General features: G+C 41.8%; 2 protein-coding genes across 2 annotated transcripts; one reads left to right on the top strand and one right to left on the bottom strand.

The window, feature by feature from the left end:
• The first annotated feature begins 1,697 nt into the window (after positions 1-1,697).
• Positions 1,698-8,697, top strand: ucmaa (upper zone of growth plate and cartilage matrix associated a). Its single transcript, XM_055055622.1, has 5 exons — positions 1,698-2,015; positions 2,823-2,882; positions 2,959-3,060; positions 6,689-6,787; positions 8,247-8,697. Exons 1-5 carry the CDS (start codon positions 1,772-1,774, stop codon positions 8,333-8,335), a joined length of 594 nt encoding a protein of 197 aa, XP_054911597.1. The 5' UTR covers positions 1,698-1,771; the 3' UTR covers positions 8,336-8,697.
• A 1,483-nt stretch (positions 8,698-10,180) lies between these two features.
• Positions 10,181-17,775, bottom strand: mcm10 (minichromosome maintenance 10 replication initiation factor). The gene is made up of 18 exons (XM_055055665.1): positions 17,594-17,775; positions 17,009-17,055; positions 16,667-16,930; positions 16,401-16,559; positions 15,396-15,536; positions 15,099-15,306; positions 14,837-15,002; positions 14,585-14,752; positions 13,848-13,964; positions 13,566-13,768; positions 12,850-12,944; positions 12,594-12,707; positions 12,051-12,503; positions 11,073-11,203; positions 10,865-10,978; positions 10,631-10,776; positions 10,484-10,526; positions 10,181-10,404 (listed from the first exon to the last, which is right to left on the bottom strand). Exons 2-18 carry the CDS (start codon positions 17,013-17,015, stop codon positions 10,321-10,323), a joined length of 2,613 nt encoding a protein of 870 aa, XP_054911640.1. The 5' UTR covers positions 17,016-17,055; positions 17,594-17,775; the 3' UTR covers positions 10,181-10,320.
• Between the last annotated feature and the right edge of the window lie 5,894 nt (positions 17,776-23,669).

Genomic DNA, 23,669 nt, shown 5'->3' with positions numbered 1-23,669 from the left:
ATTGCTGTCCCAAAATGTCCCATGAGGAAAAAGGAATTATAATCTAGATTTTTTTCTAAAAGTACAGATGACACTGAAACGGCGAGAAAGAAAAAAATTGCCAGACTTAAAAAGTATAAAAAGGAGATCTTGGCGGGCTTCCATACAAAACAATCTTAACTCAAGTTTTTGCATTCAGAAAAAAAAAAACATCCACACAATGCCCCACTCACTGTTTTCTTACATAAGGATTTGAATCCAGCTTCATTCACAGCTTTAATCACTACCAGACTTTACAGTCTGCTGCAGCTTTTCTCCAGGCAGAGCGACGAGTCGTCTTTGCCCAGTTTCCTTCACCGGAGACACATTTCAGATCCAATCAGATCTGAGGCGGAAAACTACAAGACACCAATTTACTTTGCACCTCCAGTTCAGCAGTTTCCAATCGGCTGGAGGCTTAAACAAAGGCGGGAGGCATGTGTGGGTAAAAGTGTGATCGCTTATATCTGGAACAATAATGAAGGCTTTCAGTGCTGCAAAAAGATATTGCCACATGCAGCTACTCTGCCTGGAAGGAAAACATACATAAAGCCTGACACTGTGTGTGGGTGAGGTACACTTCCACTCAGGTTCTCTACAAGATCATGAATTCATCTCTACAATCTGGCCTCTTACTTCCTGGAGGAGCCTCGTCTCTGATTGGCTGATGAAAGAAAGGTCCTCAGATCTATTTGACCAATAATATAAAAAGACATTCATCTGGCCTGAGTGAAATTCCAACGACAGAGATGAGGATAGGGCTGAGGTCTCTGCTGAAAGTAATTCCCGTCCTGCGGCGCAGCAGACAGCTTCTCCCTCGGATTAGATTCCATCCTATCTCCATTCTGGAATTAAAAACAGAAGCAGAGCATATAGGTTTCTCAACACGCCCTTCCTCAAGTACTTTTTAAATTGTTGCTTAAAACACAGTGAATGGGTTCTAAAAAGGACTCCAGCTATCTCTTTAAGAAGTTATCAAAAGATTTGAAAATCATACAAATCCACTGCCGGCTTAGAAAAGACACAAAGTGATATTTGCAGGGATTTGTGGCCTCAGCAGTTTGATGAGCCCTGGTTGAAAAAAAAATCCTTATGGTTTGTGGCTCTAATTGGGCCTCTGTCTCTTTAAAAACTCCTGCTATTTCTTTTTGAAACTCCCCCTTCAGAAAGTCATCACAGCATGGCTTCTCTATTATCCCATTAGCAACGTTTTTACCAGCTCTGCTCTGCAAAGTGGCTCCTATGATGAGTTCAGTTGATGTGCGGTTCCACCAGGTGTTTGCTAATTGTTGCTGGCTAGTCTGAAGGAGAGGAGTAGGGGAGTTGCGGGCAGGGAAGCTTGGAGACTGCAGTTCTGAGGAGGAGCTGCGTCTTGTAGGCGGAGCTTGGTCCACCCGGGTCTTTCGCGTGGCTGAATGGTTGCCATGGAGATGAAAGGATTTCTCAAACACGCACGAAAGAGTCGAAGCAACACTCCATGTATTTTCAGTGACGAGGGAATAACTTTGCAATATGGCGTATAGCTCAAAAACAATGGATTTTGCAGAAAAACTGCTCCTTTAAGGAACTGCCGCTGTGGTCAAATCAGTTATAGATTTGACTCATTTTCATTTTAAACGCGTGCTCCCCGGTCCTCTTCATGCTTTGGTTTCCCCCAATAGTTTAGTGGCAGCGTGAAGCAAAAAAAAAAAAAAAAAGAAAAATCAGGTGCTCAAAGTGGTGCAGCCTCTTCTCTTTCTCCCTCCCAGTAGCAATGGAAAAACCATCAGCTTTCCTCCACTGGATGAACCTTTCACTCCCTTCCCTCCGTCTCCTCCCACTCTTCTCCTCCCTTCCTGGCTCGGCCACCTTCCTCCCGTCCATCCTTCCATCCAGCCTCAGTCCTACTCTGATAGGTGTGCCGTTCAGTCCCACACGGATCTGGCTCTTGTCCCTCAGAATGTCCTGGACTCGCGCATTCCTCTTGTCTTCGCTCTCCATCCTCCTCATCATCACTTGTAAGTACCTTGGCACCACAAAAGGGATCAGCAACCGTCCCGCCTTCACGGTCGGAGAAAGAAAAAAAAAAGAATTCAGAACTAGTTTTTATTTTGGTTTCAAATCTATGGTTGTATTTTCTTATCTTGTTTTTTAAGAAACATTTTGTGTCAGACATCCATATAATATAACTATAACCAGCTTGTTACCCTTTTGTTACTGTGTAAGGATCAAAAAGGCAATAATTATTATATTCTGGACATAAGTTGTTAAAAAAATATTAAATTTAGTTTTTTTTGTTTTTGTTTTTACATTTCTGCTTAAAAACAAATAATTTACATTAGATAATATTCTTCCTCTAATATTTATTTTAGGCATAGAATGAATGAATTTCAAATCAAGCGGCTAAATCATGTCATGAATTGTCATCTGCAGTATGACACAAATAATTAGTTCATCTCTTCCTGCTGTTAACTGCTGCCAGTCTCGGGCAAATTTCAAATATCAAATTTATTGTTCACTGTAAATTTAGTGTTTATCAGCTGATGTTACATTCAAATAGTTTAAATAATATGGCACACTCAAATGCCACTGAAATATTTAATGATAATGGCAACAATAGGAAGGAATGCTATAGAGTATCTGAGGAATGATCAAGCATCTGGTGTTGACATGTTGGCATAGTGGACCCCAAATGAAAATCAGCCTAAAAAGGCTCTGATTGGCCCTGGAGACAGGAGCAAAAACTGTTCAAACTTGACCTGATTATACTACCCTGAACATCATTCAAATACGATCCAAAGAGTCGACACCGGGTCTGTTTCCAGTTTCCAGTGTGGTGAAAAGCGCCGCGGTTCGGGATGACCCCAAACCTGCAGATGCTCAAGGTGATGTCTGCTCAACCTTTGCCGTCTGCAGCTCCTGCTTTTTCAGTGTGATTTTAAACCCCCGTCTTGTCATCAGGAGCTGCGCGCCAGGTGTTCATGGCCGAGTCGGACGCCTCAAACTTCTTCAGTCAGAAACGCCGCAGTCGCCGTTCACCCAAGTACTATGCCGAGGCCCAAGGTAGGTGTAGTGAAAATCTGGCCTAACCATGTCTACCACCACAGGGGAATAACAGGTTTGTTTGGGTCATTTGATTTATTTTTGGTTAATATTACTGTGCCATGCCCCTTTGTAGTTATGGCCGATATCAGACACATCTGGCCTGTCGTTAAGGAGCTGACATAGAGAGTGGCGGATTTATTGGTCTGTGGTGGGACTGGGTCGGCGATGGGGTTTGTTTGGACTGTCAGAGTTCAGGAGAATAACAGACGCTCCACTACTTGTGTGGTTCAACACCAAGACAAGAGACTCACACGCGCTGGAAACGACACCAGGAGCCACAGGACACCGTGGAGCCACTGCTGGCTCATCGGGTTTCTCAGAACCAAACGTTCCCTCTTCAGTCACCAGCCATATAGAAAAGCAGCCTCGAAGCACTAAAACCCAGAGACGCTGCAGTCGGAATCATTTACAGACTTTATGATATTGCATAAGTGAGTAATTCAGGAATAAATCGGCTCCTGATTGTAAGAAATGAACCAGCACTGTGACCAAAAATCACATTAGAGGTTTTCTAATGTGACACTCTGACAGGATGCCTACTTTAATTAGTCTATGAAAATCCAGTCAATAGGGAGTTGGGAACCCAAAGCACTTTGAGAAAACACAGGGTAGGATTAAGGGTTAGGGTTAGGGTTAGGGTTCACTGGACAAGAGTTCAATACGACTGATTGCTTAAAACACGCTTTGCATCTGCAAATCTTTTTCTCTAATACGGTCAAAACCTTTTGCCACAAGCCAAAATTGCCAAGTTGAACGTTCAACTTGGGCCATGAAACTTAGAATTATTAATATTTTTATGTTTACCAGACGTTTGTAGACAAGGGATTTGTAAATCATTGCAGACTCAATACAGAAAAAAGTGTCTTGTATGTTTGGCTTGTTAACAGAAAAGCATGACTTTCTAACTTTTAGGGATTAATTGTTTGTTTATTATTATTTATGTATTTTATTTAGACTTGGGGGAGGAAAAAAACTTCAGGGTGCAGCAGATGAGTCACTTTTTCTTCAAAAAGACTATTTTTAGTCAACTTTAAAGAATGGCTGTGGCCATCTCTGAATTTGAGTAAAATCTCCAGACTTTTGCCATCCGACTTTCTGCGGAATTAAAATGAAAGCAATGGCCGTTAAAGCCCCAACACTTTGCGTGAGTAGTTTCCATCTGAAGAAGATTTTAATTGGTGTGTGAAAATCATAGCAATAAGAATTATTAAGAGTCTATCTGCGCATGTGCGGGCAGGCCATCTGTACCATTCTGAAATTGGGCCTCAGATATCTCTTGCCCTCCTGACCAGCTGCGCTTTAATCTGTTTGTGAAAAGACAAACTACTGGGTTTGGACTGGAAGTTGTCAGGAACACTTTGTGGGTGTTGGCAGCTTAGGAGGAGGGGGGAGAAAAATATATAGAGCTGCAATAATGGCCTGCTTATTTGAAGCTCTGACAATTTATAATTAATTAAATCAGTTACACACATAGCTCTGTACAAAGTGTTAATGTGTTCCTTTAGCATTTATTAACATAAAATACCAACTACAAACATCCTTACTGTTTTGTAACAGCAGTTAGCCAGCTCACTGAGCTGGAAAATCCCATTTGTTTTCAGACGTAAAATCACAATTTGGTGTGATGTCATCCACAGCAAATGCAGCACAGGATATCGACACAATGTTTAAAACCGTAAAATAGATCATTAGCCTTCCCCGGAGCTGATAGCATGGCTGTAAAAACACCATCAGGCTATAACTTGATGTCACAGCACTAACATCCAACACTGCTAATCAAACGTCTTCAATTAAAATTTCATTTTTTATTTATTTATTTGAAAGACAAATGGCAATAATGTAACAGTCGTAGTCATTGTGGAAAATACAATAAACACCAAGCTACATTTGGTAAAACACACCTGGGGAGCAGTTTATAGTGCTAGCTTAGCTCGAGGCTAATTGTGACATTTTCCAGCAGCCAGGCTAAATGATCATTGGCTGCTTTGGAGAGACAGACTCCAGTTTGCCTCGGCAGACTGAAAGCACACCTGTGTGTTTGCTATGATGTCATCCATATCTTGTTGCCACTTTTGTTAAATTAGGGGTACACATAAAAGTTGAATAAAGTTTAATGTGTGTGTCAGCCATGCTCTGCCTGCATGGAAAAGGACTGTTGATTTGGTACAAGGAGAAACAGAGATTACATAAAGCCAAACCCAGTTAATTATTTAGGTGTTTATACTAATTTGAGTATATTTGGTTTCCTCCATTAACTGGGTAAATAACCATGTAAATCTGACAAGACTCCTGTACTATTTACCTTTGGTTAAAACTATCTAAGTTGGTTCAGATACTTTCTTGTTCTCCTGATTTTTGCTTCAGGTTAGATGTTTTTTAGGTGGAAAGTCCTCCCTACCCTGCGACAAATGAAGCGAGACTTTTTACTGCTGATCTGTCAAAGGTTTAATCCACTTTTCAGCTGTTATTGGATCAGCCTAAAGCCACATTCAGTATTCATAGATGACAATAAATTTTGAAAGCTGAGATGATAAATTACAGGTATAAGAATACCCTTATTTAAAAAAAACATGTCTCTTTCTTCTATGTTTTAGTTTGGGCTCTGGGTTTTTGAGAAAGGATTGCTGTTAGAGTTTTAAATGTTCTAAGCTATGAAGCTTACCGGGGAAAAAATAAGCTTGCTGGAAATTGCCTGTGCTGTAAACAACCATCCTCCAATGCAAAGTGAGGAGTGCCAACCCGAACGAGGCAGCTGTTAATGTTAACTCAATATTTGGAAGTGTGGCCAACTCTGGCTGAACTGAATCGTTCACTTCCTCCCACGCCATTGATAAAAATACAAGTTTCCCATTTTGACAGGAAAACCTACGCATATTACCCTTCCTTCCCGCCGACCTCCCGTATTAGTATTTTTTCCTATTATATAGCAACAATAGGAAATGCAAGTGACTTGGTGTCAACAGTGACCAAACCAGGTGTTAAGGTAAAAAGTGATAGTCTTCCAAATACTGATTGGATATCATCGGGTGCAGGCCGGCAAAAAAGTGTGTCACGGGATTGAAATTAGCATGTCACGTCGAGTTGTTTCGGATGTCTGTTTCGGTCATGTAGTTCTGTTAGACGAGTTATGTTAACATCAGCAAAACTCATTTTTGTATGGCCAGGGTTAGAGAAAAAGATTCTCTCACTTATGCTTCTTTTTCCTTAAAACTTGGAATGTTCTCCCCGTGAGAGCGTCATTCACGTGTATGTTGACTCTTTTGTCACGAATATCTGCCCATTTAAATTCAGTGAAAGTGTCCTTTTCATGTGTCATGATCTATTTTATAAAATTCAGAAAATTTAAAAAAGTGCAATTTCTGTCTTAAACGTCTGTTTAATTCAAATGGATTGTATAGATATGGCTGATAAATACATATAACGAATAAATAAATGTGCTTCAATTCCCAATGGCCAGGCTAGGTAAGAAAACTTTGCAATGTAGAAAAAAGGCAAATACAAAGTGGGTCAGTCATAAGCTTTATGTATCCATGTGCTTTGTTTTGGTGAAAGTCTAAAATGTGTTGGTTTTTTTTGTCTGTCACAGCTGAGCAGAGAATGAAGCGAGCTGCTAGCGAGAGAAGGAGGGAGTACAACGAGGAACAGAGAGACGAATACGAGAACTACCTTGAGGAAGACCGTGATGGTAAGACAACAAGTGAGACCCCGGCACATGCTTTCAGAAAACCAAACACTTTAACGACATGGCTGAACAAACAACGCATTAAGGAGCAGATAAACAGCTTCAGTTCAGACTTGGAGAGGACGATTCCTCCGGACCGCAGGATGACGCCTGGGAGGCCGCACGCAGTCAAGGCGTCTATTTGCGGTCCACCGAAAGCTGACAATCATCCCCAGAGTGGTCAGAAAGCTGATATGGTTGCAGTCACAGTTTCTAAACTGAGACCTATTTACCATAAAAATGTGATTTGGCTTCACATGAAGGATGTTCAGGGAGGCTCGTGAAGAAAACAAAAAGATAGCTGCCAGTTTCCTTTATGTGTAACCATTGGGGATTATCTTTAGTCGTCTTCTGACGGGAAATGCTGTAAAAAAAAAGAATGAATGAATGAAAAGATCCCTGCATCTTTAGACTTTAGTGGAGACTTTAGTGAAGTCTCCACAGAAAATTGCTTCACACCCTTCGTGGTGCTTCTGGTGTAAAACAGAACTGTACTTTAAATTGATTTGAAATTAGACTGAAAAAACTGCAGACAAGAAAGCAATACCCGAGATCTTCCTGCATCCCTGATTACAGTACCAACATATGATTAAAAATGCAAGAACTTTAAAAGAAGGTTGTGGTAGAAAACCAAAATTGCCCCCTATACATGCAAGAATAGTAGTGTGAGAGGCAAAGTGGAAGCCAACAATCACTACCAAGGCTGGTACTTTTGGCATACCAGCATCTTAAAGAAGACATCTGAACAGAGCACAATGATGGTCTCTGGATACCAAGCAAGACAAAATTGAACAAGGAAGCATTTTGATTATGTTTGGCAAAGTGACTAACATGACATTATGTGTGACAACTAACTTTGTATTCATGAGTGGCCATGGAACTGTAATTCTTTAAGGCTCTTAGTCAAAGAATTATTCAAGCTGTGTTAGCGTAGCTTTGCTTCTGCAAGTAACGGTTCTACGTTTCTACTTTGGTTCTACTTTGAGATCGAGTCTCTAAGGAGATCCAATGTTTCAGAGAACGGGTTTAGCAGTTAGCATAAACCGGCAAAGACTAAGATTTCAAAGAAGATGTAACCCAATGTTTTTCAAAAAATTGATTTTATAAAAAGTTTAATATACTACATCTAATTTATAGCTGGTAAATCAAACTAAATAAGGACCCAATTGGAGTTGCTTACACTGAGTTGGCAGCTTTACCGCCATTTTGGTATCAAAAACGTTCAGGAATCCAGCAACTGGAAAAATATTAGCGATGATTAAATATGTGTGAATCATAACTTTGGTAGAACTAAGTTCATAGTTTATGTTTTTCATAGATATTTTTTCCCCCTTAGAGTCAGGAAATGTGCTAGCTTAGAAAAGTAGCATTAACTAAAACGCTACAAGCTGCAGTAACATAAATGTCTTTTGTTTTTTAACAGAAGTAAGTGAGAGGTCAAGAGAGACGAATGAGCAGCTGCGAGAGTATCACTACGACGGCCTCTACCCTCGATTTTACTGGTTTCACTGAACATGTGACGTGTAAAGATTTCCACCTCTTCTTTATAGCAACTAGGTGCCTGTAACGACGGCAAATGGCTGACATATGAGAGCAAGCGCTAAAGTTATTCATGTATGTGTAAGACATTAAGCTACGTTAAGTTTTCCACAAACCTTATACTATTTTCATAATTTAGAAATTGTGCAATATGTGTAAAGTGTTTTAATTGCAGTTTTTCTATAGGAAGCTACAAGTTTAGCATGCTTTTTAAAATGGTTTTTACATGTGCATACTGTAGGAACTGCACAGTGCAGCTGATAGCACTGTGTGGTTTGCGCTGACTTTCATGTATTTAAGTTGCAAAGGAATAAAGACCAGCTTCCATAAGGCTACCTTGCCTCCACAATGTCTGGTATTTGGAGTATTCAAAAGGAGGGAAGTGGGGTGGAAAAATAAAAATGAAGCAAGCTGCTGAAGACATCAGGCTGCAACGAATCCCACATTCCAGATGGGAAATATCTGACACACACTGGTAGAAAGAGACCAACAGAGGAATGAGAAAATCATCGAAAGAAGACAAAGTATTAGTGCTGAGAAATGATAATCCCAGAAAAACACAGAGCAACAGCTGTTTTATATCTGCACTGGGTTCTGTGCGTCTTAAAGTGCAGAGTTGCAGGAGAGCCAAACGCAGTAGAGCTGGTGCCAATACACACACACACACACACACACACACACCCCACACACACACGTGTTTTTGTGACTTGTGGGAACATTACATTGATTTCCAATCATTTTCTACAACCTAACCATCACAAACCTAACCCCTAACCCAAAAACAGCATTTCCCCTCCTGGGGCCCAAAAACATGTCCCCAGAAGGAGCACTGGTCCCCACAAACCCACATTGTAGACAGAAATAGGTTCCCACAAGGACACAAAAACCTGATTCTGAAAATACTAAACACACTGTGAGCTGTTCCACAGTATTAAAACTGCACTAGGTAACTTATAAGAAATGTTCTTACATATTTGTTGAAACTGTATCTGTCGTGGCATTGTGGTATGAGATATAATGTTTAAAAAGTAAAAATCCCCCACCTTGTCCCAGTGCCACTTAATCACAACCAATCAAAGCCCCGAGGCGGGTCTTAGCGCTGTCAATCATGTTTGTGCTGACATAAGTTATACTTCTGTGTTTTTTCTAAATCAGAAATTATTTTTGAGTAGGGTTATACTTAGTTGACATCTTTTTTAAAAAGGGGCATTAATTATTTTTTGAGTCCGTCAGCTTTTGAGTAGTGACATGAAATCCCACTTTGAAGACATTTTTCCAGTGATCTTTAAGGCTTCGTCCACATTTCTGCAAATTTGCATCACTGCAACTTCAGAATTCATATTCATATATTAATAACTATGATCCATGTTTAAGCCAATTCATAAAATGTGTGGTCATGTTTGAAGTAGTAAAGCATGTCTCTATGTTCTCTGTTAAATGATCTTGGAGCTGATTTATCCCTTCAAAAACAACTTATGGCTTTAAAAAGATTTACAAAGACTGATTTTTTTTTTTAAATTGCAAGTCTTTTTAGTTGAAATATTACACATAAATCTGTAAAATATATAAAATTAGTATAGGGTAATTTTTTTAAAATTAGAAAACAACATTGAATTTGGAAAAATAACTTATTAAATGTTAATTTAATAACTGTGGAGAAATTGAAAAAGTGGATGAAAACATCCTATTTGTTTTTTTCTTACAATGTAGAGGAAAATTAAAAACAAACATAAATAATTTTTTCTCATTTTTCAGGTTAACATTTCTGTTAAAAAGGATAAAAACAAACCTTTACATGACACTTTGTAAAGTCTTGCTTTATTCAGTCTGTTTACAAATTCATTACCTTAAACATCTGAATATTATTTAACAAAAACATTTAAATTTAAAACCTGATCAAAAAATGTTGCAACATAATTATAAAAAACGTAACGCTCATTCCTCTCTGTGGTGAGAGTTCATTTCAAGCCGTTGAGGAACTTGGCATGCTCCTCTCCTCGAGGCTGGAGAAGCTCTCCTCCGATCTTGGGTCCAGTTTTCTCCTGAAAGAGAAGATCCAGAACCTCAGCTCAGATCTCCCAGCATGCATTGCGCTTCTCCTCTCCTGTGGTTCTGTCTTACCTTCAGCATCCCATCTCGCTCCCATTTAAACAGCCCACAGTTGCTGGAAATGACATTAGCGCAGTTTAGTCTGCAGCGGCGGTTCTGGGTGAGCGTGAAGAGGAGGAAGAGGAGAAAGAGGAGGAAGAGGAGGGTCTCCGGGGTTACCTGCAGTGTTTGTGTGGCAGTCTGTCCAGAGCGATGGCCCTCTGGCCACAGGGACATCTGAAGAAGCGCTTGACGGCGTCGTGCCACCGCAGCTCGTGGTTCTCAGTCACACAGCGATCTGCCGGCTTGAAGTATGTGTAGCTGCACTGGAGATGTAGGAGCGGGAAGGTGGGGAAAGAATCAGACTCTGGAACGACAGTCGGAGGCGTTCCTAACAGCAACGCCACGGCGTACCTTTCTGCAGGTGGCAGCCCGACACTTCATCTCTCTGACTGCCTTCATCTTCTCCTCCATCTGCTCCTTCTTCACCAGAATGTTGAAGTAGCGCTCCTGCAGCTGGTACTCTGACTGCAGGAAGCAGGAAGCAGGAAGCAGCCTCGGTTATCTGGATCTGTCTTGAAAGCTAAACATTAAAAGAATCAAATAAAATGACTGGTCGTACCGCTTGGAGCGCGACGCTGTGACGAGATTTGGCGTTGAGGATCTTCTGGAACTCCTCGGACTCCACGTAGCGCTGCTGCTCGCGTTTCTTCTTCAGGGCGGGCTCCTCCTCCTCATTACCGGACGGCCCGCCTGAGCAGGCGAGACGAGGGACTTCTTTATGTACTCAGAAATGATTTTAACCAAGGACGCAAAATATTAATCGACCTACAATTAACGGTTTATTGGATTAAATCTATCTCAAATTGATTAAAAATATCTGCTAATTTCAGTGTTGTAGTTTGGCCACCATCCAGCAGAGGGCGTATGCACTGGTCATGGATAAGCAGAAGGTGACAACATATAGTCACCATCCTCAAATAATGACCAATGTCATTGTCATTTGCAAATGAAAATAAATAAATTACCGCCTCGTTTTTTGCCAAAAAATTACAAAGTAAATGCAAGGCTTGTGTCACTGATATTGTTACCTTTTATTTAAGTTTGATATATAATCAAATTATGACATTCAGGTGTTTTTTTCCTCAGCTAATTAGTTTATTTAAAACAAGGACAATGTGCAAAAAATATTAATAAAAGATTGCGAGCACCAGATTTAGCTCAAGCTGGTTTCCATCTGTAGTCCAGGAGCAGGTGAGATAATAAAATGGTTTATGTCATAAAACAGATATTGAAAGTCTGCAGCAGGTTCATGTTTTACGTATATTATTGTGAGAAATCATGATTTTGTGTTTATTCGGTCAGTATTTGATAAAGCTAGCACATTTTAAATTGTAACAATTTTAAAAAAATTCAATATATCATGAAAAATTTGCCCTTTATGTTTTAGAAATACTTCAAGCCATCTTGATACAAGGGAAAATGCAGGTTTTAATAAAATTGCTGCTTATCAATTAATCCTTAGCCGGTCGATAAGATCAGTTGACTTCAGATTCACTCAATTTATAACAACATGAAGAGTGAACATTTCTGTACGCACCATCAGGGGACGTCCGATTCTTCTCTACTCGGGCGTTGATGTGGCTGCTGTCGCTCCTCTTCCTCTTCACGGCGTTGGGGTCTTCCCTCTCCAGCGCCGCTCCTTTCCCCCTCAGCTTCTTCAGAGCGGCCAGCTTGGCGGCTGATAGGCTGACGCCGCAAGGGGGCGGAGCCTGAGGCGGGTTGCTGTCGAAAAAGAGAATGTCGTCGTCTTTGGAGAAGCCGCGGCCCAGCGTGGGGGAGTCCGACGTCGCCATGGGAACCTCCGAGGCAGCCTTTGGGGACGTGAGACCGGCTCTGCCTGTTGTAGCGGCGCTGCCCGGGTTCTGCGGCGCCCTCTGCTGGACTCTGTGCCGACGGCTCTCCAGGAGCTCGCGCTGCTTCTGTTTCTGCTGCTTTAAGAGGTCGGACGCAGAGATGGACTGAAGTGGACCTCTGGATGTCTCTCTGGAGGCTGAGGACAAACGTCAAATTCAGGAGGAGTATTATTATTTTTGTTCTAGTTCTTCTTATTATTATTATTATTAGTCCTCCTCCTACATACCCAGCTGGCCGTCGTGCTCCAGGTGTTTCTTCAGCTGCAGAGCTCCTGGGGTTGGCATCGTCATCAGGCTCTTAAACTCGTTGGAGCATCCGGAAACTTCCCCGGACTTCATGCCTGATAATCACCAGAAAACTGAGGTCTCACATCAGATTTTCACTGTTTTTCTTATAAAACAGCTCAACTGCAGTTCTCTGAATTTATTAAAGACATAAAGTGAAAACACTGAGTGCTGAGGTAAACCATACAGGCAGCGTACCGATCGTCTTGGCCTGGCTGATGAGCTGAGCTGATCCTCTCACAAACAGCTTGTCCAGGGTTTTCTGGACCGGTTTGGTCGGTTTAGATGCAGACCTGCGAAACACTTCCCTTGTTACTGAAGATGCAGATGTGTTTTCATATTTTAACAAAATATGAAAACCATGCAGAACTTTCTTACTACTTCACAATTATGCTCTATTTCACGTTGATCTATCATATAAAATACATATGCAATATTCATTGTTAATCCATTTTTCACTAACACAAATTGAAAAGCTTTTTAAGACCATTAAGAATAGAATTTAAGACCTGCATCTTCACAGAAATGTACGAACTTTGTCCAGCTAACTAATGATGAATTTTCACTTACCAATGATAGATATGAAAGCAGCTAGCTAGGTAGCAAGGGTATATCAGCAGCTAGCTAGTGGTATTCTCAACTCACTCTTGCCTGACACAGTTTGACAGTCCCATGAGAAAAAGAATAAATATATTAAATAGTAATGCCACAACCAAATTTAAGACCCAGGATCAATGCATTTAAGGTCAACTAACTCTTATTTAATAAATTTAAGACATTTTAAGGTCTTAAAATGTCATTTTAGTTACATGGATTCCAGACATTTTTGTGGACACTCTGAAACTAAGCCTGAGCTGAACAGAACCTTTACAATAAAGAATATTAACTTAGATTGTAGTTTGAGCAGGACTCACAGGGAGGCGGCGCAGGCAGCAGAGGAGAGCCCCCCGTAGTAAAAGCCGTCTTGACACAGACGCTCTCTCAGGCTGCCCCCTTTCCCGCTCCCCTTCACCCGGTTGGGGGCTTTCCCGGAGAACGACGACTGCAACTCGGCCCTCTTGGAGCTCATCTTCTGGTACTGGGCCTTGACATGGTACTGGCAATACTGGCACTCGTACTGTAGAGAGGGTCAGGTGGTTAGCATCCGACGAGACAGCCGGATAGAAACGACAAAGCTGCGGCAAACAGAGGGCTACCATGTTAACGATCTGAGAGCACGGCTCCCCGCTCTTCTTCACTGCCTTGCAGGTCCCAAAGTCCAGAGCTTCTCCCATCACCAGAACCTTCTGAGGATGATCTACCGTCAGACTGACCTGCAGGGCAACAAGGGTGTTAGCAGCGAGGGACGACTGGGAATGAAGCTCAGTTTCAGAGTCTCGAGGGATGCGTTCACACCCGCCCTGTTTAATCCACTTTAATTGAACTCTAGTTGGTTTGCCCAGAAGGTCCTGGTTCGATTGAAATGAAGTCTGGCTCAGTTTGAAAGCATATGTGAATGTCAAGCAGACCAGAAAAGGCTCCAAAAGCAGGAAGCAGATTCTAACAAAGAATTCTAGGAAAATACAGCCATAACAGACATGTAAACATAGCACTCGCAGGAGAAATAGCTTGTGGTCTTTTACCAAAGACAAAAGACAAATCCTGCAACCTCTAACATGAAACACCACTACATTTTTGTTTACATTTTGGGAAGTAGAAAATTGTGTTCAGTGTCTTGCTGTGAGATTATCCTGTCGTTTCCTTCAGTGGTTGTTGGTGCAACCCCACCACAGGTGAGGAGGGGAACAGGGAGGGAAAAATGAGTTTGGTTGGTTTGACTGTGAAAGTGAACAACACCAGCTGCAAATGGAACAAATCTTGTAATTTTGGTCCCCAACCAACTGAGTCTACTGGACCATCAGGTGTGAAAACACCCTGAGAGTGTGTACCTCACCCCGTCGTAGCCGTCTCTTGGCTTCATGGGGTTGGGGTTCAGGATTCCGACGACCGTGCCAGGTTCCATCTTCCAGTGCTCCTTGTGGACGTCACCGAAAAGCAGCAGGGACACAAATACGTCCAGGTTGTGGAGGTCACTCAGCTTCCAGACGCTGAAGGTTTTGCCCTGCAGAGAGAAAGTTAAGTCATGAAACCAATGGGAGGTCAAGGGTCGGGGGTCACGGTAATAACATAAAGCATCACAACATACGCTGCTGCTGCTTTGGGGGGTAGCTTTGCTGACCAGCACGGCGAACGTCACCCAGTCGCTGTCCTCCAGCTTCTCCCGCTTCAGCCGCTCCGGCACCTGGGACAGCCGGATCAGCCGCCGGTCGGCCATCTTTCGCTCCATCTCGCTTGAAGAAACCCGCGGCTTCCTGGTGAAGCATCGACCGAAAGCATCGGTTCAGACCTCAGTCCTCCACAGCTCAATGAACCAATGACTGCCTCAACCAGAGGCGAGTGGCTCTGACCTGAGTCGCAGTCCTGAGTACTTCTCCACCCCTACGTCTTTAGGAACAGGAGGCGGAGCCACTGGTTTAGACGGTTTAGGTTCTCCAGCCGAGGAGGTTCGAACGTGGGAGGAATGGAGCGAGAGCGGGCGACCGTAGGATTCGCTGGTGCTCTCCAGTGGTTGGAAGGAGCTGCCAATCTTCACCTCCACCAGTGGTTTCCTATCCTCTGAAAACATCACATACAACAGCATGAAATGCAAGGACAGCTTTGATTCACAGAGCTGAATAGAAATAGTCAAAGAGTGAAGGTGTGACCTGGAGGTGTAGCTCTGGCTTGGTGAGCCACTCTTGGTTTACGTCTGAATGAGTCTGCATTGCTGAGCTGAGAGAGGAAGTCTGAGGATTCCTGCAGCTTGGAGCTCCCCCCTGTGGCCGGAGAGGATAAAGACGCTGAAACTGGAAGAAAAGTCACAAAGTCACAAGAACATCCAGTAGAAATACAGAACTGTGGAAGAGTTTATGGCACAGATGGTATTTACAATTTAGTTTATTGTTGCACTTTTATATACATAAATATATATATAAAAAAAAACATAATAACTAAATGAAAAAAAATGTTTATTGTTGCTTAATTGTAAAACAATGTAGTAAAACAAAAATATTTTTAAGTTTATTATTGCCAAATTATAAATGTAATGGGGCTAAGCAAGTAACAATAAAAAAACTAAGTAAAAGTTTGTTGCTTAAGTGTAATATTTTTTTTTCTAATATAAAAATTAAAATGATAATAAATTAAAACAGGTAACTGGGGTTTAATAAATAAAAAATAATTATTTAAAAGTGTATTAATCATAAAATAGTTTAAAAAGGAATAATGTTTCTTTAAGTTAATTATAAAAACACAAAAAAGAAACCAAAATAATAAAAAATTGTTGATTAATTTCAAAAATAATACACATAAATGATTTTAAATCTGATATTTATTGTTGCTTCTTTATAAAACAAATAAAATAAAGAAATAATAAAAAAATAATGCCAAATAAGTTTGCCTAATTATAAAAACAAAAATTAAAAACAGTAAAAAAATAAATAAATGAAAAAAATAAGTTTATTGTTGCATAATTATGAATGTAATACAAAGAAAACAGAAATAATAGAAACAAACTTTGCTGTTTAATTATATAACATAATGACAAAAAGAAATAAATTAGAAGTTTTTTGTTGCTTAATTATTCCATATCACAACCAACAAGGTTTGAATTCATCCCTAAAAGCCAATCAATGAGTTTTGTCAGTGGAGTTGCTAAGCAACATATTTACCTGCTTGGAGCTCAGCTTTGGCCCGGCTCGGTTTGGACTCTGGGTTCTGGCTCGGTGTCGGCTTTGACCGCCCAGCTTTGGGAGAAGCTGAACTCTTCTGGGTTGCCTGCAGCTGCTGCTGCAGCTTCTGCATCTGCTCCTGCATCCGCCTCAGTTCCTCTGCAGAAAATACAAGGACACATTTAAAAAAGCAAAATAATAATAATAATTAAAAAATGCTCAATGGAACAGAAACCAAATCTGGAGCAAAGTGATGCGAGACAAACCTTGCAAATCCTCTTTGGACCTGTCCAAGTTGGGGCGGGAGTCTCCCTCACTTGCTTCTCCTTTCACGTCCTTCTCCTCGTTTTCAATGTCCTCAACGTCCCCAAAGAGCTCCGACACGGCGTCCGTCCCCTCACCGTCCTCTTTGTACTCTTCCTCGTCTCCTTTGTCCTCATCGAACAGCCCGTCCAAATCGTCCGCCTGCGGTTTGCCGGCTTCCTCGCTCTCGTCCAGGAGCGCCGTCAGAATGTCCAGCTCGTCCTCACCTGAGGGTGAAAAGAGCCACTAAGCATTTAACTCCGAAGGGCTTTACTTGGATGTGCGTTAAACTTTATAATACTTACTGTCCATTTTAGAGGTGCTGACTGCGGCTGATCTCGGATCTGTCAATCTGAGAGGACAGAAATATGGCAGCTTTTGAATTCATACAATAAAAACTAAAGAACATTTTCACTCAAAAATTATGCTTGTTACGTTATAAACTGTGGAGAAGACGTTTGAATTTTAGCACATCCTGAAATGAATTCATTTATAGAGACACACGACTATTCATATCACATCACTGTGAAATGCCTGGCTGTCAGCCACTTGTTTTAGTTTGTACAGATTTCGAACCAATATTGGAATGTAAAAAAAATATATCAAAAATATGAATAAACCTGTCTGAACCTGCCTGGTGCAGAGCCGTCATGTATTTAAAGGTTACAGCTGTGAGAACTGAATGTTTTCAACATTCTTCACCGACGTCACAGGAGCTAAATGCTAATCCAGACCGCTAACACACGCCCGTCTAAAATGAATATGAAAAAGTGACACTGCTTATTTCCGGAAATAAATTCTACTTTCGCGAACACCAAGACAAAAAATGAAATAAAATTGTAAATATTAAAAATAAAAGTACTTTCTCTCCATGTCTGACTCCAGCTTACCTCGGTTCGTAGCTGTTCGGCTTCCTGTCCTCTGCTTGGTCCGGTGACACCAGACCAAATATTAGAGCCTCATAAAGTATTACTTTGTTTTGTTTAGTTGCCGTGTTCCCGTCCCAACCAGGCGGATATTAATTTGATTCACAGACTAGACAAAACTGCCTCCACACTGAAGAAAATCTAAACTGGCGCTAAACGAAGGACCCGATGTGTTGTCAAGGAGGGGAAGGGTGTCCAGTGATATGCCTCATTAAAAAGAAAAAAAAGATAAGAACAGTGGAAATGTTAAATTTAGACTACTTTGTCATATGGAAATGTATTGCAGTGCCGAACATTAATATGACATAATCTTTATTCGATTTTAGCTTAACAAAAAATAAATTATAAATGGGGCCATATTTGAGATCATTTTCAAAGGGTGGATGTGGATGCTGTTTTTGTGCTAAAAATAATTACTAATTAATTATGTTCTGGACATTTTATTTATATGTGATTGATTTATAGGTGGTTAAAGTAAACTTTAGACATGTTAACTTTTTTGTGAAAACCAACGCAAATTATTAATTTCTAATTCTTCTGAATAATTCTAATGAATGCAATTCATCAAAGAGTACAAATACAATAATGATTATGAAGTACGACAGGAATTTGATTCCATTTGCTCATTCACCAATGTGTATTCTTATGTTGTAAGCAAACTGTTTTAAAGCCTTTTTTTCCTAAATATGTATAATTTACAATCCTTTTTTTTATTGTCAATGTTTATTTTCATTGTATTATTTTCTAAATGAAAATTTTCTCTGTCCCCTCTGTTGTATCTTCAAATATGTAATCTTTGCCCAAAAATCTGCTACTGCTGGGGGCGCTGGAGCGCTGCAATGGAGTAGGCGCTTTTTTGTGAGGCTCCGTATTATCTCCCCAAACTTCGCCTCTAACATAATACACCTGGCCCTTTATTCAATATTGTTTTTCTTCAAGAGATTGGGAATATTTTTTTACTCTCTCTCTCAAAATGGGGAAGAAGGACGCGCACAGAAGGAGACAGCCCAGCCGAGTTCCGGAGCTAGCAACGAAGCTATCCTAGGTGCTATCACAGCTCAGGGGGTGCAAGTTGCTAAGCTTTTCGATCTTATTGATGACCTAAAGAAGACAATGAGGGCCGTTTCAACACTATTGAATCTTCTCTCTCCGCCGTGAAAACTCAACAACGGGAGATAGAGAGCCGAGTCGACACCATTGATGAAGCCATGTCCTCTGCTGATGGCCGCATCTCGGCCCTCGAAGCCTCCTGTGGTCAGCTCCGGGATGCTAACGCTCTGCTGAGAGAGAAGCTAAGTGATCTGGAAGGTCGGTCCCGCAGATGTAATATAAGGGTGCTTGCATCAAGGAAGGTGCAGAACAAGGTCGCCCTACTGACTTTATTTCACGGCTCTTACCGGAGGTACTCGGAAAGGATAATTTTGTCAAGCCCATCAAGATTGACCGCGCTCACCGTAGTCTTAGGCCGAAACCGTCACCTGTGGAGCGACCACGCGCCATCATCGCAAAGATTCACAACGACAGAGACGTGGCTAACATTCTGCGACTCAGCCGCTTGCATTCACCCCTGATGTACAACGGAGCCCGTGTGTCCATCTTTCCTGACTACACAGCTGAAGTCGTGGCGCAACGGATGGGCCTACAACAGCGTGAGGAAGAAGCTAACCGACACGGGCGCTAAGTGCTCGCTACGCTATCCAGCCAAGCTGCAGGTTGTACACAACAACATAGTTAAGACTTTCTCTCCCCGGCGGAGGCTGAACATTCGCTGATTCCATCTCTGCCGCAGCAGATGTCCCAACCTAGGCTCACTGGTTGTACTTGTTCGGAAATTGTAAATTCCTGTACCTTAAAGCACAATAGGTTTGGTTATGTTTTCCTTGTATGTTATATTCTCTGAGGTCATTCCGGGTATACATAAAGTACTTAACTTCTTGTTAGCTTGAATTCTCACTAGTTTGTATATCCCCTTGTGGTCTTTATATACCTGAATCTGAAACTTAGAATTGTCCAGGTGTTTTTATTTGTACTGTTCATTGTATTTTGGAGATCTCCGGGGTTCTTGCTCCCTATTTAGGAGTGGTTATGGTAGTTCCCGTAGTGTACTGCTCGGGTCAGCTCCCAGCAGCCTCCCTTAGCTTAATGGAAGCACTGTTTGTTTTTACATTGCGGTGTGGGAGTGGGAGGGGGTTGGTTCGGTATTTGGTCACTTAGTTCTAGAATGGGGGCAGGGAGGGGAAGGACGAGTGGGTGGGTGGTTTTTCTTTCTTCTCTTTTCTCCCTTTCTTTCTTCTTTTCCTTTTCTTTTCTCCCTTATTCAGCTCAGACAACACTTTTTTGTCCACCGTTCTGAATTTTCTCTGACGGTGCTCCTTTCATGCCAGCTATGAATCCGATTACCTTCATCACCTGGAACTGCAGGGGTGTGGGTGGGGCGCTCAAGAGGGGCAAAGTTTTTTTCTCACTTGAAGGATCTGTCTGCTGATGTTGTGTTCCTGCAGGAGACACATATCTCACCTACGGAACAGAGACGTTTGAGGACATCATGGGTGTCGTGTGTGTATCAATCCAACTTCACCTCCAGGGCGAGAGGAGTGGCCATTCTCATCCGTAAAACCGTTCCATTCATATTTAAGTCACAGGTGACTGATCCAGGCGGGAGATACGTTCTTATTACTGGCATTATTAATTCTGTCCCCCTGGCCCTTCTTAACATCTATGCACCTAACTTTGACTGTCCAGACTTTTATAAAAAAGTATTTAATCTTGTAGCGGAACACACTGAATATAGGATCATTGTTGGGGGTGATTTTAATTGCTACCTCGACCCTGTCCTCGACAGGTCTTCTCCTAAACCTGCCTCGCCATCGCAGTCCACATCGGTTATAACCAAGTTAGCAGCATCTTTGGATCTGGTTGATGTCTGGCGGCATCAACATCCCATAGAGAGCCAATATTCTTTTTTTTCCTCGGTGCACAAATCCTCAACAAGAATTGACTATTTTTTGGCTGACTCAAACTTATTACCCCGTGTTCTCAAATCCACCTACCACCCTATTCTCATCTCTGATCATGCACCATTGTCAGTTGAATTTAATTTTGATACCCAAAGAGCACAGTACAATTGGAAACTTAATCCCTCCCTGTACTTGGACAGCTCCTTTGGCAAGTTTGTCTCTAATAAGATCTCAGACTTTTTGGCTTACAATGATAATGGCACTGTCTCGGATTCCACACTTTGGGAATCTTTCAAAGCTGATAAGAGGTGATATTATATCATACCAATCCAATCTTAAGAGAGTCAGACGTAATCGTCTGGCGGAAATTGAGAAACAAATAACCACACTGGAAGACACACTCCATCGCTCCAATTCAGACCACATAATTACCTCGATTGTGAATCTAAAGTATGAATATAACTGTATTTTGGGTGAGCGGGTCATGGATGATATTCAGAGGCTGCGTCAGAGGTATTTCGAACTGGGAGACAAAGCAGATCAAATACTATCCAGGCAGTTGAAGGGAATGCAGGCCGAGCGAGCCATTAATAAGATACTCTCTCCATCAGGCCAGCTTCTGACAGATCATAAGCTAATAAACAAAACTTTCTTTCAGTACTACAATAAACTTTATGCCTCCAATACAACTGCATCTACAGAGGATATCGCACGCTTTATTCAACCATTGGACATTCCGACTCTTACAAATGCCGCAAGGCTGGAACTAGATGGTGATGTTACTCTGGAGGAGATAAGGGCAGCAATCCGCTCTTTTCCTAGTGGAAAGGCATGCGGTCCTGACGGCTTTGGTATCGAGTTTTACAAGACTCATATTGACGTGGTGGCGCCACTCATACTGCGTATGGTCAGGTCTTCCGTGGAGGTTGGGCATTTTCCTGAGTCTCTATATGATGCTAGTATTTGTCTTTTACTTAAAAAGGACAGAGACCCTACTAATGTGGCTTCATATCGCCCCTTGAGCCTGCTTAACTCTGATCAGAAAATTATTGCTAAGGTCTTAGCTAACCGACTGTCCTCCCACATCAGTGCTCTGGTACATCCAGATCAATCTGGATTTATTCCAGAAAGATTCTCTTTCTCCAACACAAGACGACTACTTAACATTATGTATTCTCACGCTCTTACCAACTCAGCAGTCATATCTTTGGATGCTCAGCAAGCTTTCGACCAGGTGGAGTGGGGATACATGTTCGCTGTTCTCAGAAGATTTGGCTTTGGCACAGGTTTTCTGTCTCTGATAGAAATGCTTTATGCTCATCCCAGGTCTCGGGTGTTGACCAATAGAGACAGATCACCTGCCTTTCTACTGAAACGTGGCACTAGGCAGGGCTGCTGCTTGTCTCCCATGCTATTTGCGTTGGCTTTGGAACCCCTGGCGGCTGCCATCAGGTCTAATCAACTTATCACGGGTATCACATGTGGTACACTAGAGCACGTCATAGGCTTATATGCGGATGATGTAGTCTTGACATTGCTTGATGCTAGAGCCTCTCTTCCACCGCTTCTCGAAGTGCTGCAGAGCTTTGGGCAGCTCTCTGGTTTCACAATCAACTGGAATAAGTCTGTCTTTGTGCCTCTGTCTAACGGACTTGACTCTGGTTTTCTGAATAGTTTACCATTAAAATCGCCCATGACCACTTTATGTATCTCGGTATCAAAATTCCCGTAAACTCCAAGTTACTATTCCAATTAAATTATTTAGAGTTACTCTCTAAGCTAAGAAAATGGATTGACAACTGGCGGTTACTCCCACTCTCATTAATTGGTCGTATTAATATTATCAAAATGGTTGTACTTCTAAGTTTATTTATCTCTTCCAAAATATTCCAATTTTTATTCCTTCTTCCTTTTTTAATACATTGGACTCAATGATTATGCCATTCATTTGGGCATACAAACCTTCCCGAATCTCTAAAGCGCATTTGCAGAAATCTAGATGGGAGGGTGGCTTTGGCCTTCCGATTTTTCGGCACTACTACTGGGCCTGCAATGCCAGAGCTTGGACATTCTGGACGTCATCCTCTGCCGAGGCGGGGACTCCTTCCGTCTCCCTCCCTGGCTGGCCTCAGATTGAATCTCATAACTTGTTACTACAAACTTCTGCTTCATTGCCTGCAATATTATTCTCTAAACCAGATATCCCCCTCAAGAGGCTCACGTCTGACTTCATACTTTGGAACTCAGTTAAAATTTTGACACAAATAAAGAGAGTCTTGAAACTCCCAGACTTGTCTATTTATGCCCCTTTGTGTCATAACCCCTGCTTTAAACCGGCCTCTTGGATCCTGCCTTCAAACTCTGGTCAGGCAGGGGCCTCTCCTCTCTCAAGGATCTTTTTATCAACAAAAAGATTGCATCATACCCTCAGCTACAGTCTAAATTCAATTTGTCCCCAAATAATTTTTTCGCTATTTGCAAGCTAGGAGTTTTGCAAACCAACTTGCTTTAAGCACAAATCAGCATTCAGCGCAACATGTTTTTTATGATCTTCTTATTAAAGCCCCCACCTCCAAACATCTAATCTCACTGTTTGTGAATGTTTTCTCTAAGCCGGAGTCGTCCATTCATATCAGAGATGCCTGGTCCAAAGATTTGGGAGTTACAATTCCCACTGCGCTCTGGGACCGTGTGCTGTTGGGGATAAAAAACTGCTCTATTAATGCCAAATTGCAACTAATCCAGTTTAAAGTGGTGCATCGTCTGCACTACTCTAAAGCGAGATTGAATAAAATATTCCCAAGTCATTCAAGTACTTGTGACAGATGTGGACACCCTAAGGCTACTCTTGGACATCAATTTTGGCACTGCCATTATTTAACAACCTTTTGGTCTGACATATTCTGTCTCTACCAAACTGCGTACAAACAACAGATTCCTTTGGACTGTCTTGTTGCTCTGTTTGGGGTATCTGACTCCTGCTCTGCTCTGCCCTTGTCTACTCGAGAGGCTCTCGCTTTTGGGATGGTTGTGGCTAAACGTGTCATTCTTACAGAGTGGAAGTCTGCCTCACCTCCCTCCTT

Source organism: Poeciliopsis prolifica, unplaced genomic scaffold (genome assembly GCF_027474105.1).
Source record: "Poeciliopsis prolifica strain line A6 unplaced genomic scaffold, Auburn_PproV2 SCAFFOLD042, whole genome shotgun sequence".
In the NCBI taxonomy this organism is placed as follows: domain Eukaryota; kingdom Metazoa; phylum Chordata; class Actinopteri; order Cyprinodontiformes; family Poeciliidae; genus Poeciliopsis; species Poeciliopsis prolifica.
The sequence above is the reverse complement of the archived record's forward strand: the minus strand, read 5'-3'. Positions and strand labels throughout refer to the sequence as shown.

Coding starts and splice junctions, on each gene's coding strand:
- mcm10 (XM_055055665.1), bottom strand. Junction 11,204..12,050: donor GAATCGGACGTCCCCTGATG/GTGCGTACAGAA, acceptor TCGCCTGCTCAG/GCGGGCCGTCCGGTAATGAG. Junction 10,527..10,630: donor CTGCCACACAAACACTGCAG/GTAACCCCGGAG, acceptor TGTCATTTCCAG/CAACTGTGGGCTGTTTAAAT.
- ucmaa (XM_055055622.1), top strand. CDS start 1,772: ATGGAAAAACCATCAGCTTTCCTCCACTGGATGAACCTTTCACTCCCT. Junction 2,883..2,958: donor CAAACCTGCAGATGCTCAAG/GTGATGTCTGCT, acceptor TCTTGTCATCAG/GAGCTGCGCGCCAGGTGTTC. Junction 3,061..6,688: donor GTACTATGCCGAGGCCCAAG/GTAGGTGTAGTG, acceptor TGTCTGTCACAG/CTGAGCAGAGAATGAAGCGA.